Raw genomic sequence first — 20,299 nt, forward strand, 5'->3', positions numbered from 1 at the left:
GGAAATCTAGAACAAAAACAAAAATACCTGGAAATACTCAGCAGGTCTGACAGCATCTGCGGAAAGGGACACAGTTGACCTTTCGAGTCTGGATGACCCTTCATCAGAACTAAGACATATTTTTGTTTTTGTTCTTGTATTATTCTTGAAAGTTGAGGTGGTAAGACATCAATGATGCTACAAGGTGGTGGGAAATTTAATTTTTGGTTCCCTGGATACTGAAAGGATTTTTTCATTCCAAAGCTATTTTTCCTGCTCGTGGTCATGTTTTCCCTGACTTTTCCAATATGAACAAGTAAACAAATGTTCAGCAGATGCATTAATCTTAGGCAAATATTATATATGTCTGCAAAAAATACACAATGGACCTTGTCGATCAGATATACTGGCTTTGCAAATACTTTTGAACTGCTTGTAAAAACAATGCTGTTGTTTTAATATATGTCAATAAACTAGTAAAGCATTTTGGGAGCCCCTAAGGTCATGAATGGTGCAATATGAATGCAAGTCTTTTTTTATTGCTGCTTCTTAGAACCTACCTCTTTGACCAAGCAGTCACTTGACCTGACACTATGTGGCTCAGGGTCATATTTTATTTCATAATGCTCCTCTGAGGCGCCTTGGGCGGCTTTATTATGTTAAAGGTACTATATAAATATAAATTGTTGTTGCTGTTCACTGAAGTTAACTCAAGGGGAAAAGCTAAAGCTAAGCTAGTTTCATCAAGAAGTTAGTGAGCTGAATCTTCGGCTCAGCGAGCGGGGGTGGGGCCCATTTGCCGAGGCGTAAAATGACACGTGGTGATGTTGGGTGTGTGTCCTGACATCACGGCGCGTCATTCAGACTTTCAGCTCGGCAGGCATGCACCCAAGTCGGCTGTATGCCCAGCGAACTGTCAAAGGCCTATTAAGGCCATTTAACTATCAATTAAAATAATTAACGGAGCTGCCCGTCCAACCTTAAGGTTGGTATGCAGGCGAAGAGCCCAGGTGGCCTTCGCATTTTTCATGGAACCTTATCCACAGGCGGGACCTGCCTGTACCCGCTCCCCCCCAACCCACCCGACAGGCAGAAAATTCTGCCCAGTGTGTTGTTTCAGCCTTACTGCTCTCAATCAACACTTGCTTTTAATGTACTTAAGAATCACAGGGATTCCAGTTTCTTTTCTCTCTTCAAATTGTACGGTCTATAGTATATGTCCAAATTGAACTACAGAGCACACAACCTTGGTTCTCTCATAGAACAACAACTGAAATCCTTTAAGTAGAAATTAAATAGATAGCGTAAGCACTCTTCTAACTGCAACTTTGGCAATGCTTATCAGGAGTTAATTCTGTTCTATCAGTTCTAAGTAGAAACATTTGGTCTATCCAGGAAACTTGCTAATGCAATCCTTCATCGGTAGTCTCAGGACAATTCCTTATAAACAACAGATGAACCCATTATGCCTGACCCCCGTGAATCACTTACCATGATTATATGATTAAAATGACATATATATTTTAATAAATTTTATGCAAATTGTGACATTGCAACTTCTAATCAACTTTCCCTTTCCCTATCTGTCTGAACAAAATGATAGGGTTGTCGTTACCTGGAAAGAAGTAATCAAGCTGATAAGACACATGTTTAATAGGTGCAATAATGAAACAGTATCTTATTTGTAGGGAAAGATAAATAACTTTCCCTGTTAATTGTAATAATGTTTACAAATAAGAATCTGTGAAAATGAGACTGGCTAGCATAGAGGGGTGGCAAACACCCTTTCACTTCTGAGGCACAAGGTTGAATCCAACCTGGATAGATGGGATGAGAGCCTACTTTGGCTAACAGCTGACCCAGCTGTGATTAAGCACCTTGGGACATTTTACTATGTTGGCGGTCTATATAAATACAAGTTATTACTGTCGTTGTTCTAATAGTCCAAAGTGAAATGAATTGGGTTGTCACAATTGAGCTACCTGTGGCCAGGAATTTTCAGTACAAGCTATCCATCAATGAAACAGAATTGTCTAAGAAAAATGGCCGGGTCAGCTGATGAAAGTAACGAAAAAACTTCACATTGGCACAGTAATCCACATTCTCTCCGATAACACTATTCAGATGAATTGTTGGACTAGAGCAGTGGGAGCTATTTAACTTGAATGCGATACTGCGCGGTGACACTGCGTAAGTGGAAAGGGTTTCAATCCCCAGCACAGACGGCCATGTCTTAACGAGCAAAAAAAAATCCGTGTAAAAAGCAGCACATGGGCTATCAAGATGCAGAAGAATTTTAAAAGGTCACTTCAAGGTGTTGGCAGGATCTGTTAAACACCAAGCAAACACTAAAAACTTTACACATAATTCACCTTACACTCCCAGTAGGGAGCACATGTAAGGAATCTGGATGTTTGTTAGGAATGATTCTGTAACTATTGAAATTAAAGGTGAAAACATTGCATGCAGCATACGCACTAATGTCCGATGTATGCTCCTGACAGGAGAGGCCCCCAGCCAGGTTTACAAAGTCAGTAAATTAACATAATGGCCTGAATTTTTCAGTCAGTGTGCAGGGGTAGGCCCGACACGACGGCGTGTAACGTGACGCGTGATGATGTCAGCGCGATGTCTTATTCAGTGGACGCGTGCCAGAGTCGGCTGCGTGCCCACCGATAACTGATAGGCCTATTAAGACCATTAATGAATGAATTATTTATTTATTTTAGCAATATTAATTCAGTATTTTATTCCTCCATGACTGTATGACATAGTTGTGATTGTTAATCCTTTCACCACCTTGACTTGGATGCTTAATTTTGTGGAAAATGATTATAGAACAGAGATGAGTTTCATGGGCATTGGCCTGAATTTTTCTCCAGCCAGATTCATTGCCAGAGGATGGTTGAACAAGACTTGTCGCTTGGCCTTGTCATGACCCAAACCTAATTTTCTGGATCAAAACTGCAGTACTGACTCCCTGTTAAATCACCACCATCATAGAGAGCCTTCCAATGGTAGAGAAGAAGATGGAGTGAGTATCTCAGGCATCCCTGATTTCATGAAAATGAATACAAGTATAGGTCTTAGACTGAGCTGAGGCCTAAATATGGTAGGTTGGAGGTATGGGGAGAGGGAGAAATGCTTACTACTGGATCTTTATGTGCTAGAAAAGTTCCAGCTGGCCTCCGCTGCTTCCCCAAGATCTATTGTTTCCCCTCTTCTAGAAATCCCTGGAATTGTTGGTAGTAGCATTGCAAGGTAGTGGAAATCAGTTACGTTTCTGGGCCCCACCTCCTACTGTTCTTTACACAGGATGGCCAAGGAGTGGTTGGCCTCTTTTCCTGCTGCAGCACAGGGAGGTAAATCTGTCAAGGCAGTAATGAACCTCTCCAGTTGATTTCCCTTGATATTTTGCCACTAAGCTGCCTAATTTTGTGTGGTGCAGCAAAGGTAAATCCAATCTATTCTCTTTCGACATCTTGGGAAGACCTTATCCCAATGGTAAACTCATTGATTCATTTAACTAATATGAAACTTTTACAGACTTTATAATTGAGTGGTCATCACTACCCATTCGTATTTAGTATAAATTATTAAGCACTATGTTAAAAAAAAACTTTATTAGCGTAATTCTATCACGTACCTTTCTAACATCTCAGAAAGCTCGTCTGCAGAGTCAGATGAAGGAATCTGATAGATGTCTGACAGTTCCAGCTTCTGTCTGTAGCCTTTTGTCAAAATGGGTCTTGGCCATCTAAAGAATGCAATATTAACAAAAAAAGTTATTTGAATATAAAACCATGGTCATTGCCATGGTGTGCTGGGACACAATTTAAAAGTCTTCCATTTTACAAAGAGGTAAATGTTTCATTTTTTTATCCACATGGTGGACAGGATCTCACAGGCTGGGAGTGCACAGTTTCACTGCATGGATCCCCAGAGTGCCAGGAATACATAAGTGGAATTTATCCGCCATGTTACAAACCTCAGTCACAGCTCTCTATTGGTTTCCCAGACTTAGGCCAAGTAGCTCTACTTGGACAGGGCTAATCACGAAACAAGTCATCCCTAGGCCCTTGTTATATGTCTCCTGGCACTAACTACTGAGCAGCATCAGTGGAGGGCTGAGTACAAATTCAGCTGGTCCTCAAAGGGAGTGGTGGAGACTGCTGACTAAAGGCTCAAAATCTTGATAAATGTTAGTACATTGTGAGGAGGAGGTGTAGTATTCCTCCACACTCCACAAAACACCCCATCCCAGCATCATCTCCCCTCTCAAAGGACCTACCTGAGAGCTGCTGCTGGCTTTGCAGCCAGCCCTTATTGCTGTTGTTGATAGCAGCAAGCTGCACAGACTGGTGCACAGAGTAACCACTCTGCTGACTTGCCATCTGTTTCATGTGCAAGTCCAATTTCTTCCCAGTATTTGCAAATATAACGTGGCACCACATTAATGGTAAATAACATCAGAAGAAAGAAGATTATTAGCATTTTTCATTTATATATTGCTTTCCATGCCCTCAGGACATCCCAAAGTGCTTCACAGCCAACTAATTACTTTTGAAATGCAGTCACTGTTTTTACATATAGGTGGCAACCAATTTGCAACAGCAAGATCACAGAAATAGAAAATAAAATGAATGGCCAAAGAAACTGTTTCCAGTGATGTTGGTTGAATTTTGGACAGAATACTAGGAGAACCATTTACTCTTCTTCAAACAGTTCAGTTGAAGATTTGGAAGATTGGACTTTAGTTTAATGCCTTGTAATAATTCAACACTACCTCAGTACAACCCTGACGTATTAGCCTCGATTATGTGCACCTACGCAGGAGGCTGGAATCCACACTTTATGCCAGAGAGGCAAGAGTGTTACCAAATGAATCAAATTGACATAAGAATACAGATACAATATTGGCCAAGAGTTTCTGCTTTTGCAATTGGTGATCAGGCACAAATTGCGCTCAAAATTGCATTCGTTTTTCAAAGTGATCTTTTCGCTCACATTGCCACTCAAACTTATTTGCATATCTTGGAAAGTAAATAAAGGGCAGAATCTTCTGGTCGGCTCCACACACTGACGCGTAAAACGATGCGCGGTGACGTCGGGCTTGCACCCCAATGTCACCACTCGTCATTCTGACCTTCCATTTGGCGGCGCACACTAGAGTCAGCTGTGCGCCCGCCGAACTGTCAAAGGCCTATTAAAGCCATTAATGACCTAATTAAAGTACTTGTCAGGGCTGCCAGTCCAACCTTAAGGTCGACAGGCAGACGAAGAACCAGGCGGCCTTCGCATTTTTCATGAAACTGCATCAACAGGTGGGCTGAGATATCATGAAGTGTTTATAACTTAAATAAAAATCTTTATTAAAATTCATAGACATGTCCCAGCTCATGTGACACTGTCACATGAGGGGACATGTCTGAATCATTTTTAAAATTCTTTTATTCAACTTTTCAGGATGAAAATAATCTCCCTGAGGCAGCTCTGTGCCTCAGGGAGATTTCTGCGCTCTTTCGCGTGTGTGTGTGTGTGTGTGAAAGAGCGCAGGCCCCGGCTCTCCCTCCTCCCCCTGCCCGCACAGGTAACGCTGAGTGCTTCTGGGTGTGTGTCACGTAGGGCGGGCCTTAACTGGCCCACCCATGTAAAATGGCGGCGCACAGCCAATCGTGGGCGGCGATCGGCTCCACGCCCGCTCCCGGCCTGCCCGCCCGACGGGGAGAAAATTCTCCCTAAAATCTTTCAATGTAATTGGGCAGCATTTTGGAATGTATTTTTGTAAAAATTTGCCTTAAAATATTCCTTGACATATTTAAAAGTGGTAACTTAGTGCAGATTCAACAGAAAATGAATTTATTATAAAAAGTGAACATTTTTAATGTGTCTAGGCCGCCACCTGTAAATGTCCTGATTTTTATGTGACAGTAAATAACTTCAAAAGCTATGCAGAGCCATTTCCTAGGAACATTGGGCCGTGCTGCAGTAGCTACATTCTTGGTAAATTAAAGAAACATTAAAAGGGTGCCCTTGCACCTAAATAAATCACCTTAATTTTAAGAACCTCTTCAAAGTTTTGAAAATTGTGGTTAACAGAAACTCGCCATGGTGATTAATTCCATCTGAAGGGGTGGCCAATTTTATGGCAGGGCTGGTTTTCAGTGTAACACTTTTTAAACTAGCACAGAAGCGTAGCGGAAACACAATTTACGCTGGGCATAATTTCCGTTTGAATTTCCTCGATCATTTGCGCAGGTTTGACTGACATTGGGGTGCATTGCACTGGAAATACCAGCACAACCTAATGAAAACGCCCTTATCTATTAACGTATTAAAATCTTGCATCTGCATGCAATTCCTGTCAATTTTACTATTGTAAAATCTTATATGTCCACATAAAACAGTTTCAGTCCTAATACGTAAACAGGCAGCAATATTTTTATAAAATAAAAACAGAAAGTGCTGGAAAAACTTAGCAGGTCTGGCAGCATCTGCGGAGAGGAAAACAAATGGTCAACCTTTCGAGCCTAGTGTGACTCGTCTTCGGAACTCCGGCAATACTTTCAAATCAGTAATATAATATCTAATCTATTGACATATTACAAATCTTGCACCTGCATCCATTTCCTTCAGATTTCTGCTCCACCATAAAATCTCAGGTCCACATTTATGATACAAATTGTTTACTTAAAACTTGACAGGCTGTAATTAACACACTGGCCCTAGCGAAGGTGCTGCAACTCCACCCATGACAGGAAAGTGTAATCACACTGTGGCAAGTTTGCATGGGCAGTTTGCATTATAAATGTGGGCACAGGAAATTATAATGGAAAATACACATATAAGGACAGAATATATTACTTCAAAATGAGGACTGAATTATATCCGCATTAGCCCCTATCCTCTTATCCATTTTCAGCTGAAGACTACACTTGATCTTGACTCAGCAGCACTGGAGGGCAACTAGAATTAAGTTGCATTATGTTCTCTGAATGTTTTTTGTTCTCCTATGTATAGTATTTCCCATATTTTCCAATGTCTATGCTGTACATTTACTAAATGCCATTTAAGATGCCTGACTACATTTGAGTACGAATAGTTTTAATAAAGGGTTACACTTTAAATGTTAACTTGTCCTTTCTCTTTACAAATACTGACTGACTCATGTACAATTACAATGGTTTGATAGCTCTCACATGTACACTACTGATAATGCAGAATGCAGAACTGCTCCAATCTGGATCCACAATTTCCGAGAACTTAATTCATTTGGATCACTAATGAATGAAAGACAAAAGCAGAGAACAGCTCTCAGAGGCATTTGTTTTAGCCACATTTCCATGTATTATGCATTGAGATAGGATATGAGTTATGCAAAGTGAAGCTTTTAGATTCATTAAAGTAAAAACTAAATTTGTATTAATTGTATAGATCTTGAGAGCCTTGTATTTTCAATTGCATGTCAGCATAAAACAGTTTCTAATGCACAAAAAATATAAGTTTAACTTGGGAGTTCATTTGATGATTTGACACTCCCAACTGAATGCTCTGAACATTAAAAATTAACCTGTTCATTCTCTTAACCTGAATGTGAAGCAAGCCAACAGTAGAGTATTTCTTTGCTGCTGAGTTAGTGTGAAATCAGAATAGCTTAGTTTGCCAGTGGCACATCACACTGTAAAGACAAGTATCTCTACCATAGTGGCATCCTTAAAAATAGGAAACAATTTTATCATTTCCTTATGTGCTTTAAAATCCATTATACTGTCTCCTAAACAGAAAAGATAGAATTGATACCAGTTACTAGGTGAAAGCAATTTATTCTTCTGGAGGGTAAGAATTCCTTTTTTCTAGATATCTCTATTGGGTTCACTGAAAAATCCTTGAAAAAAACCTTCCTATATATTTAGGGAAGGTTTTGCTGCATTTTCATTGGGTGCCCATTGTAAGGTGAAAGATTTGTGTAGTAAAAATATAGCTGGGGCGGCTATCATCATTTGGCTACTCTCAAATTCACACCTTTACTTCAGGTAACATGCTCTGCCAGGGCAGTGGCAGCCATGGACTGGTCTACAATTATGTTTGGCAAAGTACTGCAGTGGTTTGCCATTGCCTTCTGCAGTATGGCTGACCAGGAAACTCTCCTGCTCTTTGCCACCTGCCATCAGGTGTATTGAAAGAATTTGCAGGCTGGGAATCAACCTGTTTGACCACATTATAGACACATCTTCCTTAGCATCAAATCCTAAAGTGGGACTTGAACCCAAAGCTTCAAGCCCAGAGATAGGGATGCTACCACTGCACCACAAGACCTCCCCTCCAACTTCACATATTTTCTCAAAAGAAACCCAAAGATTTCCAATTTTTGTCAGGAATGTTTTGAGTACTTTCCACAGTTCACATTGATGTGCCAGCAGATACGGTAATACATTGACAAACGTTTCGGCGTTTTGTACAATCATCTCTTGGGGGACTACTGCTAAATAATTTGTATGCAACAATTACATTGCCTATTTGAGACCAAATTCAACTTTTCACAATTAATGATAATGTACAGAATTCAATTTTTGGGGGTTTTACTATGTAATCAGATGCCTATTCATCTGCTATTGTTGCAGTTAGGCTATTTGCTAAGCAGAATGTAGTTGAAATACAATTTCTGCAACTTATTTCATTACTTATTTTAGACTGTGCTTTGGTACATGACTAATTATTTTAATCACTCATATAGCAATGCTATGGTAATAATACAGCTTTGAAGGTAATCCAATGTTACATATATTTTAGTGAGGAATGGGTTCCTCAATAAATACTGGTCACTAAACCATGAAATCACAGGACATGTTCACAATGCATTTGTCAACATAAGATTTGTCAACATACCTAACATCCATACTCATAACTCAAGCTGACATTCATTTTGTAAATCACAAAATACTGTACTATATTTGAAATTAAGACAGAAAAAGAGTATTTTTTCAGGGCTGTTTTGCTCCATTCATTAGAAAACTCATTACAAATGCCATGTAGGACATAGATGCTCACAGCTATGAGTATGATGAGAGATTCCTCACATCCCAGCATTAGTTCCAGTAGTGTTTAAACTCAAACCTTGTTCTGTTGAGAGTTTTAGTTTCTTACTGACTTTGAGCAATGCAAGGTGTTATTAATATTTAAAGCAATGTTTTCCCTTTTGAACTTCCCTCCTTTAAGATACTCCTTAAAATCTAGTTCTTTGGGCAAAATTTTTACCCCGGCGGGCGGGTCCGCGCCCAACCTGCTCGAGTGTAAAATGACGCGCGTTGACATCGGGCGAGCATCCCGACGTCAACGCACTGTCGAGTGATATTTCAGTTGGCGGGCATGCGCCGGAGTCGGCAGTGTGTCTGCTGACAATTAAAAGGCCAATTAAGGCTATTAAAGGATCAATTAAAAAGAATTTTCTGCTGCTTGTCCAACCTTATGGTTGGCGGGCAGGCGAAAAGGCCAGGCGGCCTTTGCACTTTTTTTGGAAACCTCATCCATGGGCGGGATGAGGTTTCCAACATCAAATAAAAATGAAATAAAATTTTCAGACTTCACTTACAACACGTCCCTGCTCACGTGACAGAGTCACATGAGAGGATATGTTTTATAACATTTTTCCTAAGCCTTATTATTTTGTAAAAATTCCTCATCTCCCTGAGGCAGATCTGCACCTCAGGGAGATTCTCAAGGGCAGGCTCGCACACATGCACGAAGTTCGTGCTCGACCCGCTTGCACTCTCACCCCCCTGTCCCCGCACAGGCTGAGCGCTGCCGCTTGCGTTTCATGCTGGAGGCCCACCAGCATGAAATCACCTCCTGGCCTCGATCGCGGGCAGCAGTTGGCTTCCCGACCACCCGGCCCACCCCCACCGAGCCCACCCGACCAAGGGCTAAATTCTGCCCTTTGACTAAGCTTTTGGTTATCAACCCTAATATCTCCATATGTGGCTCGGTGCCAAGTTTTGTTTGATAATGCTCCTGTGAAGTGTCTTTCAACATTTTCACCAGACTTGTTCCTGGGTTGGCAGGACTATCCTATGAAGAGAGTTTGGGAAAACTGGGCCTGTATTCAGTTTTGAAGAATGAGAGCTGATCTCATTGAAACCTGCAAAATACTTAAAGGAATAGACAGGGTAGATGGGGGTTATATGTTTCCCCTGGCTGGGGAGTCTAGAGCCAGGGTACATAATTTCAAAATAAGGGGGAAGTCACTTAGGACCTAGATGAGGAGATTTTTAAAAATTATTACTCAGAAGGTTGTGAATCTTTGGAGTTCTCTACCCTAGAGGGCTGTGGAAGCTCAGTCATTGAGTATGTTTAAAGCAGAGATTGACATATTTCTAAATGCCAATAACATAAAGGGATATGGGAATTATGTGGGGAAAAAGGCATTGAAGTGGATGATCAGCCATGATCATATAGAGTGGTGGAGCAGGCTCAGTGAGCTGAATGGCCAACTACTACTCCTATGTTCCCATGTAAAGGTGCTACATTAACACAATTTGTTGTTGTAATATTCCTTGGCTAACAGGAGCAGGGATACTGTAACAATTCCTCACACACTGTGTCACTAGAGCTCAGGTAAATCATTGCCTATGCTGTGAGGAAGCATTTAACCCCAATGTGCAACTGCTGTGTCACAACTGAAATCAATAAGTTCATCACCATTTGTAGAATCATGGGTGTTACCCCATAATCCTGTTACTCTTTCATCCAGCACATTCGTACACTAAACTGCTGCTTCACTGTGGATGGCTAAGTACAAGCTGAATTGCAAGAGAGCATTATTATTGTTAAAGTAAAACCTCGGGTCAAATCTAGACTGTTGTGTTTATCAGGGCTGTGCTCTTTGTGTCTTCATTTTAATTACCATGTGACATCTATGGCTGAGGGTCACCTTAAAAAATATTATTAAGAACGTTGCTTTGCTAAAAATTAAACAGTTTAATGCTGATAAAAATGAGTCAACGCTGAAAAGTAGTGATTCAGGAATACGTTTGTACTCTAAAAGAACAGAAGAACATAACATCTAATGGCTTTTTCCTACCAGTGAGCAATCACTGAGCTTAATTAGGTTGTTGTGAACCTGTTCCAAAATGTCACTGTACAGAATTAGGAATCACAGTACCCTGTTAGAATGCGAATCTGCATCTGTACATAAGATCAAAGCTCTGGAATTGTTCTGTTGGTTTATTATTGTCATGCACAACCAGCAAACATCGATGCACTGACAGGTAATTCTTTTCACAACAATTTAAAGTGAGTGTTCTTTCTATATGGAGTTTATGTGCAAGGGGATTGATTATTAATTCAGCCTTTGTATGTTAAAGGGTTTAGTTAAATTATCTAATATAATGATAAAGGCCCTGATTTTAAAGTGGAGCTGGGGATGGAGTGTGAGATTATAGATAGAGGACAGGGAATGCAAGGAGTCTGGAGACATGGGGGCCTGGCTGATTTTTTAATAGTAGCTCCAGCCTAACTGCCCAATTCACCACTTGGTCAATGGGCAGGTAGGAAAACTTGACAGCACGAGGCCACAACCGGGTGTTGGTTTAAACCCCTGCTCCTCGTGGCCTGCAAGGAAACCTACATTTTTTAAAAAAGTTCAGATTTTCTTGCTGGACCTCTGCTGGCCCATGATCGGCTCCCAGAAAACCTGGCCTGATACCACTGCTGACCCGCTCAAGTCATCAATTAATACTGCAGTCAGGTCCCACTGGCATCATCGGAACCTGATCTGCACATTTGAAGATGGCCACCATTTCCTTCCTGCAGGTGTCACTCTCACCTGCTCAGAGGAGTGGATTAAGCAGGTGACAGTGGAAAGGCAGCGTAGTTAGAGGGAATAAGTGATTGGACTCATTTTAACTGCCCCCTGTCTGATTTCTGCCAGACTGGGGGAGTTAAAATCAGGGCCTTATAAATAATTTTACATTCATTGTCAAAACCAAAAATAACCACTTTTCGAAGAATTTAACTCTATTGTTTCATCATTAAGTATGAACAATACTACGGGCATGATGTACAAACATTTGGAAAAATAAAAATCAAAGAACTTAACAGCATAGCAACAAGCCATTTGGCCCATCAAGTTTGAGCTGGTGTTTTTCCCCACGTGAATCAACTAGTTTAATTCCGCTTTCCCGATCATTCCCCATACTCTTTAACAGGGAGTCACTGTAAAATAAAGAGATTCCTGTAGTGTTGTTGATGGGTGGTTTGCTGCATGTACTGAATATATGGGAGCCGGTTCGCTTAGATGGCTAGTGTGTGGTTTAGAGTAAATCCAACAGCTTGAGCTCAATTCCCCTTCTGACTGAAGTAGACCTGGGAGCTGCCTCCCCATGCTTGATGCAGAGTTATATAAATCACTGTCTCATTCTAATAGGGAGAAATGTCTACGGTCCCTCGTGGACTATGGTTAATTGCCTACTGTATATGTGATCTGCACTGAGCTAATGTTACTCCTTTCTTTCTCATCAAGTTCTTGAAGTTATCTGTCAAAAGGTACAATTATTGTCATAGAGTTATACAGCACAGAAACAGGCCCTTCGGCCCATAGTGTCCATTGGTTATCCATTGGCGTGGGCATGGAGACTGGAGCATTTGGAGTTGGCCCTTGGAGAATTGGGTTCTGCTGATGCTGCTTGTTTTGTGCTTTCCAAATGTTTGGGGGGAGACCTGACCACTACTGTGACTGACAGAGTCAGACTCATGTGATTGTCTCGACGACTACTGGGAAACATAGTCACATTAAGAGATTTGACGACCCAAAGAACGACTGCTCTTTGTTCGTCTATCTCTGTTACCCTCTCCTTTTCTGATCCCGAACAAACATGAACTTAATAATAATGCATTTAATTTCCCCGCTTATAAAACTCCAAGAAAGACCTGTCATTCTTTGGTCTGTTTGTATCTGCGCATGTACTTATCCAGCGCACCACTCGGAATTTAAGTGACAGCATGCAACTTTCCGCACACAGCAATATCAAATATTATATTCACCATTGCCCAGAACGTGTTTCAGTAAATTCCGTCACTGGAATAACATTAAATTCAAGATACGATGTGGCATAGCTTTATGTTTGCATTCTCTCCGTGTTCCAAATCGCTTGAATAATCTGATAGATCAGGGCTCCCTTATTCTCATTCCTTCTGTATTTTACTCAATTCTCTTCCAGTATCTTTTTAAAAAAATTTTTGTTGTCATCTTCTTATTTCTCTGTTACAGTTCCCATTTCTTTCTCTCTCTCTGTTGATATCTCATTACTGTCACGCTGCTCTGGCTCCTTCCTCTGCTAAACGAGGAATATCTGTCAAAAATACACTCTTTTACTCAGTGATCTGCAACTACTGCCAAGTGTTCTAATTGTCGAAACTAGAGTTGCAGGAACTGGGAATGAGGTTGTAGGTAGAAGATGCTGAGAGAGAGAAAATGGGAGCGTGGGCAATGGCCACAGCTAGCATTAGAGAGTGGGGATGGACAGAGGCATATACACCGCGGAGTACGCTTCTAAGCTGCTGCACACATGCAACCATGTTACATAGGAACATAGGAGCAGGAGTAGGCCATTCGGCCTGCCGAGCCTGCTCGTTCATTCAAACAAATCAAGGTTGATCATCTGCCTCAACGCTATTTTCCCCACCATCCCATATCCCTTGATGTCATTAGTATCCAGTAATTTAGCAACCTGTCTTGAATATACTCTGACTGAGCTTCCACATCCCTCTGGGGTAGAGAATTCCAAAGTGAATTCCCTCTAAGTGAAGAAATTCCTCCTCATCTCAGTCTTAAATGGCCTACCTTTTATTCTGAAACTGTGTCCCCTGGTTCTAGACCCCCCGCCCCTAGCCAGGTGAAACATCTACTTAGGATGCCAGCCCTGAAATAAGCTTGACCATGGAGTTCAGGGGTGTACTTTACAAGCTAGGGTTGAGGATATTGTTTTTGCTAGGGAGATGAGACGGGGACAATGCTGGAAGGTAGGATGAAGAAGTTTGTAATTTTCTGTAAATTATGACTGGGATACTGGGGTTGTTTTCCCTTAGAGCTGGGAAGGTTAAGGTAAGATTTAATACAATAGTCCAAAATTATGGAGTTTTGATAGAATGGGTATGAGGACATTGTTTCCACTAATAGGATGGTAACCAGAGGACGCAGATTTAACAACATTGGGAAAGGGGGCTAGAAGGGAATAGAAGAGAATTTGTTTTACACATCGAGTTATTATGAACTGGAATTCACCACTGCAAAAGTTGGTGAAAGCAGTTTCAAAAGGGAATTGGGCATTGTACTTGGAAAAGAAAAATAAATGCCCGAGCCATTGGGAAAACGCGGGCTAATTGGATAGCTGGTCCAAAGAGCTGATACAGGTAGGCCTTTGTGCTGTGTAATTCTGTGATTAAATATTTTATGTTAATTGTGTGATAACGGTTATAATTTAGGGAAAGTTAGTTTCTTCACTGACTATGATTTATCGTTTTTTCTGACTGAGACCATCCGAAATGACAAAACAGAAATGGAGAATCCTGCTCCCAGTTTTGAGAACCTGAGATTAGGACAATGGGCTGCAGGGTTTCATTGACTGAAATTCTAGAATGTGATTGGTTGAAGTGATTCTGCAATGTGATTGGTGGGACTCCAGGTTATCACATTCAGGGTGCAGGAAAGGATTTCAAGTTGACGGCGTTATATACATTAATGTAGCAACTACATACAATAATATAAACAGCTTTTAAAACCCACTGATGGACAAATGAGTCACCCCCAAAGCCACCTAGTAAATAGTTTTCATTTAGATTTATAACTTTTAATCGAAAGAAATTGTTCAGTTTCTCCATTCAGTCCAGGACTGATCTTGCATTCACCTTGTACACAACTAACCCGCCTCTTATATAAATAGAGGTTTTACATTTCGGTAAATGTCTGCTGCTGAAAAGATAAAGGAGCACATGATTCCAGGACACGACCGCACGCTCCGAAAGAGACCCGACTAATTTATCACAAGTGAAATAATTGCAAATCAGACCCGAGCGCCAAACTGCATAACGTTCTCACTCAGCTTTAAGAGCTGTACATTCAGTAACTTAACGGCATGATAATTATACTTCCTTTTCATTACAGCAATAAACGCCTAAATGAACTCGTGATTTTTGGCCTCTGTACCGTCAAGGTCTATGAAAAAAGGTTGTAGCGAGGTTTCGCAAGGCTTTTGAAAAGGAAAGAGCAGAATGTTTAAGGTTTTAGAGTGAGAACCCTGGGCAGTGTAGCTAAAGCTTTCGTCTCCGCAGTGAGTGGGGACTGATTTGCAAACAGTAGGCTGAGAAAGGTCAGTGCAACTGGTAGGAGTCGTTGCCAGTTAGTGAACTGTGACAAATGTTCTTCTGAAGTTTCAAGTTCCTTTATCCGTGGACCTTGGTATCCCTCAATTCAGCAACACCCGCGTTAACTATACATCGACATGACATTACAGCTCGGGCAGCGGAAGAAACAATGTCCAAGTCAGAGGGAAATGTACCGGCATTTTAATAAATGTGAACCCTGCATAATTGCTGTAAAAGTGGCACCTTAGAAAGGTTACTTTTTGCTGTGAGGAGCAAGAGGAGTGAGATAGAGAGAGGGGTGGCTCGGAATGCGGAAGGACGGTCTTACCTGAAGAAGAGTTTCGAGAAGGCATTGGCTTTTTCAATTGGTGATCTCTGCATTGTTGTCCAGTGAAGAGTTTCGAGTACCTGAGCACAGTCTGCCCGCACCCCACCTTATTAACACTGCCTGATGATGTCACTGCTCAGCGCAGAGAGAGAGAGCGAGAGAGAGAAAACCTGAAAGTTGACAGCAGTGTGCCTTCCCCAAATGACAAAACTCTGCTGGAACTTAAATTGTTCAAATTGGTGTCTATTTCTCTGTAATCATTGACGACAGCAAGACAATTGGGAAATGTGACTTATTAATGGTTAACACACTGAATATATTGCCATATTAATGTTTATATTCTAATCATCATGAATAACAGTTCCTTAATCAAAAGTTGGGTTGTATTTCTCCATTGGGTCAGCTCAGGTCAACTCATTCCACCCCCACCCTCCCCCCTCCCCTCGCCCCCCCCACCCCCCCCCCAAAAAAAACCTCTCTGTCTTGCTGAAATACGGAAGCTCCACTTAGAGAATCACTTCACCTGCTCCTTTGTATGCTCGTTACTTTCTTACACCGATTACTTGCAACAAAATTAGTCTTTTTTTTTAACGAAAGCTGTTGATTCAAGATAGCCGAACTCTTTTTAAGTCCATAGTAAGACGTAGAGCCCCGAAGGTATTTGATCTTTAATCAACGAGACATTCGTGACAGTTTAAGTTGAATGGTCTCACATTTTACCTGCAGCGCTCTCGCTCGTTTATGTTTACAGGGCACTTCATTGTGTGAAGCCAAGTTTATAATCAGCCATTGGTTCACTATCTCGGCAGAAAACAAAGCAAATACGCCGCTTCCCTTTTATTGAGGAGTTTATTAAAAGGTATCAAATGAATCTCGCTGTATCAGTATTCACAGGGATGACTGAACACTTCCAAAGGACAGCAGCAGTGTTCTGCATCCAACAGAGAGACAGATCCACAATACAATTGTTTTAAGCAAGCAGCAAGTGATACTTTTCTGCTCCCCCAACCCAACTTTTGATGGAGTTAGCGAGCTGCCCCAGCCATGTCTCTGCTAGTATTATTTTAAGATACTTAAAGGTGAAATCGATCCCAATTTGCCAATAAAATTAGGTGATTTAAAGGGTCCTCTCTTTATCTGAAGCAAAAACAGAAAATGCTGGAAAAGTTCAGCAGGCCTGACAGCATCTGTGGAGAGAAAGACAAAGTTAACGTTTCGAGTCCCTATGACTCTTCTTCAGAGCTTTATATTCTCGGTATGTGCCTTGCTTTTGAATAGTCCTGCTTGGGGATCCCATCAGCCTACCGACAGTGTTCAAACATTATACCAAAGCTTTTGAGTTTGATTTTCATTTAACTCCTGGACGCTTGAATTTTATTTTTATTCATTCACGGGATGTGGGTTCGCTGACTGGGCCAACATTTATTGCCCATCCCTAGTTGCCCCTGAGAAGGTGGTGGTGAGCTGCCTTCTTGAACCGCTGCAGTCCATGTGGTGTAGGTACACCTACAGTGCTGTTAGTAAGGGAGCTCCAGGATTTTGACCAAGCGACAATGAAGGAACGACAACATATTTCCAAGTCAGGATGGTGAGTGACTTGGAGGGGAACTTCCAGGTGATGGTGTTCCCATCTATCTGCTGCCCTTGTCCTTCTAGGTGGTAGTGGTCGTGGGTTTGGAAAGTGCTGTCTAAGGAGCTTTGGTTAATTCCTGCAGTGCATCTTGTAGATGCTACTGCGCATCAGTGGTGGAGGGAGTGAATGTTTGTGGATGTGGTGCCAATCAAGTGAACTGCTTTGTCCTGGATGCTGTCCAGCTTCTTCAGTGTTGTAGGAGCTGCACTCATCCAGGCAAGTGGGGAGTATTCCATCACACTCCTGAGTTGTGCCTTGTAGATGGTGGACAGGCTTTGGAGAGTCAGGAGGTGAGTTACTCAGACATTAGTGAACCAGATGGGTTTTTACAACAATGGTTTACAACAATAGCAGCCTTTGACCTGCTCTTGTAGCCACAGTATTTATACGGCTAGTCCAGTTCAGTTTCTGGTCAATGGTAACCCCCTAGGATGTTGATAGTGGGGATTTCAGTGATGGTAATGCCATTGAACATCAAGGGGCGATGGGTGGGTTCTCTCTTGTTGGAGATGGTCATTGCCTGACACTTGTGTGGCATGAATGTTACTTGCCACTTGTCAGCCCAAGCCTGGATATTGTCCAGGTCTTGTTGCATTTGGACATGGACTGCTTCAGTATCTGAGGAGTCATGAATGGTGCTGAACATTGTGCAATCATCAGCGAACATCCCCACTTCTGACCTTATGATGGAAGGGTGGTCATTTAGGGGGAGGCGATGGCGTAGTGGTATTGTTGCTGGACTAGTAATCCAAAGACCTCGGGTGATGCTCTAGGAACCCAGGCTCAAATCCCGCCATGGCAGATGGTGGAATTTGAATTCAATAAAAATCTGGAATTAAAAGTCTAATGATGACCATGAAACCATTGTTGTAAAAACCCATCTGGTTCACTAATGTCTGTTGTCCTTACCTGGTCTGGCCTACATGTGACTCCAGACCCACAGCAATGTGGTTGACTCTTAAATGCCCCCTGAAATGACCTAGCAAGCCACTCAGTTGTAACAAAACTGCTACAAAGAGACAAGGAAGGAATGAAACCAGACCAACCACCTGGCATCAACCTAGGCACTAGAAACGACAACGGCAATTGCAGCCCTGTCGACCCTGCAAAGTCCTCCTTACTAACATCGAGAGGCTAATGCCAAAATTGGGAGAGCTGCCTCACACACTAGTCAAGCAACAGCCTGACATAGTCATCCTCACGGAATCATACTTGAATCTACATTAATGTTTTCAAATGAAGTTAAGCGTTGGCATTTTCATCAGGAATCCCCTATGAGCAAGCATGTCCATTTCACTCCATTTGATTGATTTGTGCCCGAGCTATCCCCAGGACTCGACATGTTTGTTTCCAGAAGTTAAGATTCTACATCGCCGGGTCAAACGAGAAGCCAGTGTGAGGGAGAAAGAACATGGTCTGCCATACACGGCATCAGCAGCAGTGCGGAACCACACAGGTACAAACACAAACGGTACTGGATGAGTGTAACTGGTTAACACGAAGGCCAGTTCGTTTGTTGTAAACCCGAAGCTTAGTTTAGTTATTATTGTTTCAGAATTTGAAGAGAGCAATTGAATGCACCATTAAAGCTTATTTGTTTTATTGGCGGATTGAATCCATACTTCGGACTCAAATGTGAGCACATATTTCAAGACGCAAATTTAGGGGAGAATGTGTTTCAAGGCGCTTTGAAGCGTGATTTTCTTTAGACTGTGACAAATACAGCAGCCGATCGTGGTGGTTTGTATCAGAATGTGCCGATGTGATGGGAATAAATGTGTAGCAAATCTGCACCAGGTAAATCAGTAAGAGTTAATTGTCCTGTTAGTCCATCTTAATTTTAGTATCTGATCTTTGTAGACTTGTTGATAAAAGCTGTAAGGCTATGATGGCATCCTTATAATGAACAAGTCTACTACAACCCTGAAGAATAACTCTTTAAAATAATCCCTTTGATTATGAAGAACTTTCCCTTTCTCATGTTGGAATTGCTCAACAGGTTACAGTGAAGTCTCCCTGGAGGGTTTAAATTACCTTTTTTTTGTGGTTGGGCGATATAAAGGTCAGATCAAAATTCATTGTACGAGCTGATCTGGTTATTATAGTTTTGCTATACGTGTTCATTATTCAGTAATCGGTTCATACATTGCGTATACTCGATGGGCTCTCCTTGCAAGGACATTTTAATTTATTCTCCACAAATGCTGCGCTAGAGATCGCCCAGAACTGTTGTCCGCTTCACACGTACCACCTTCCCACTGGCGGGAGAGTTGCTCTGGTCCTTGGTTCTTCACTTCAGCAAGAAAGTTGGTCCTCCAAAGAGGGGATTAGCAAACTTTCAGCATTCTTAGCTTTTATGAGCCGCTACTTACAAATCGTGTTTGAAAACATTCCCATTTTCTCTGACAATGCTTTCACGTACTGCCTGAGTAATTTTACTAGAATGGCCATTTCCGTATATGTTAAAATCGAAACATTAGAGTTAAAATGACAGAAGACGATATTGGTGTTGTAAAATAGAGAAATCAGATTGATTCAGGAGTTGTCTGTCTCCATTAGTTCCATGTGTCCAGTGCAATGTACCACCTCTTAACAGATGGCAGTGAATGGTGGGAACTATATCAAAACCATATTGACACACAGGCCTGGATTTTCACCAAATCGGGAGCCCTTTAAAAATGGCGGGAAGTCCCCATTCCGGGATTCCCGACCCCATTCCCGGGCTGTCTGATTTTCGGGAGTGCCTTTAAAGGCGTACAGGCTTCTGCCAAAAGCCAGCATTCGGCCCTCCTGACCTAGCCGGCTGCATTGCGGAGATAGGTATGTTACACCCTCCGCCCAGGGTTTGAAGGAGTCTTGGTTCACATTTCCTCAGAGGAGCCATGAACCCTAGTCTGCATGAGGGAACCCTTTAAAAGGTAAGTTCAGAAGGTCCTCCCATGCCCCCTATGCCAAGCTCTGCCCTTCCGTCTACCCCCAATGGCCCCTCATGACCCCCATGC

General features: G+C 41.8%; 1 protein-coding gene across 1 annotated transcript in view; it reads right to left on the reverse strand.

The window, feature by feature from the left end:
• cftr (CF transmembrane conductance regulator) overlaps positions 1-15,824 on the reverse strand; it is a 144,865-nt gene extending 129,041 nt beyond the window's left edge. Inside the window, exons 1-2 of the mRNA XM_078568011.1 lie at positions 15,665-15,824; positions 3,626-3,736 (exon numbers count right to left, since the gene is read on the reverse strand). Coding sequence (XP_078424137.1) covers positions 3,626-3,736; positions 15,665-15,717 — 164 coding nt within the window. The 5' untranslated portion in view covers positions 15,718-15,824. The remainder of the gene's footprint in view (positions 1-3,625; positions 3,737-15,664) is intronic.
• Positions 15,825-20,299: the final 4,475 nt, after the last annotated feature.

The sequence above is a fragment of the Cetorhinus maximus genome, chromosome 22 (genome assembly GCF_964194155.1).
Source record: "Cetorhinus maximus chromosome 22, sCetMax3.hap1.1, whole genome shotgun sequence".
Taxonomy (NCBI): domain Eukaryota; kingdom Metazoa; phylum Chordata; class Chondrichthyes; order Lamniformes; family Cetorhinidae; genus Cetorhinus; species Cetorhinus maximus.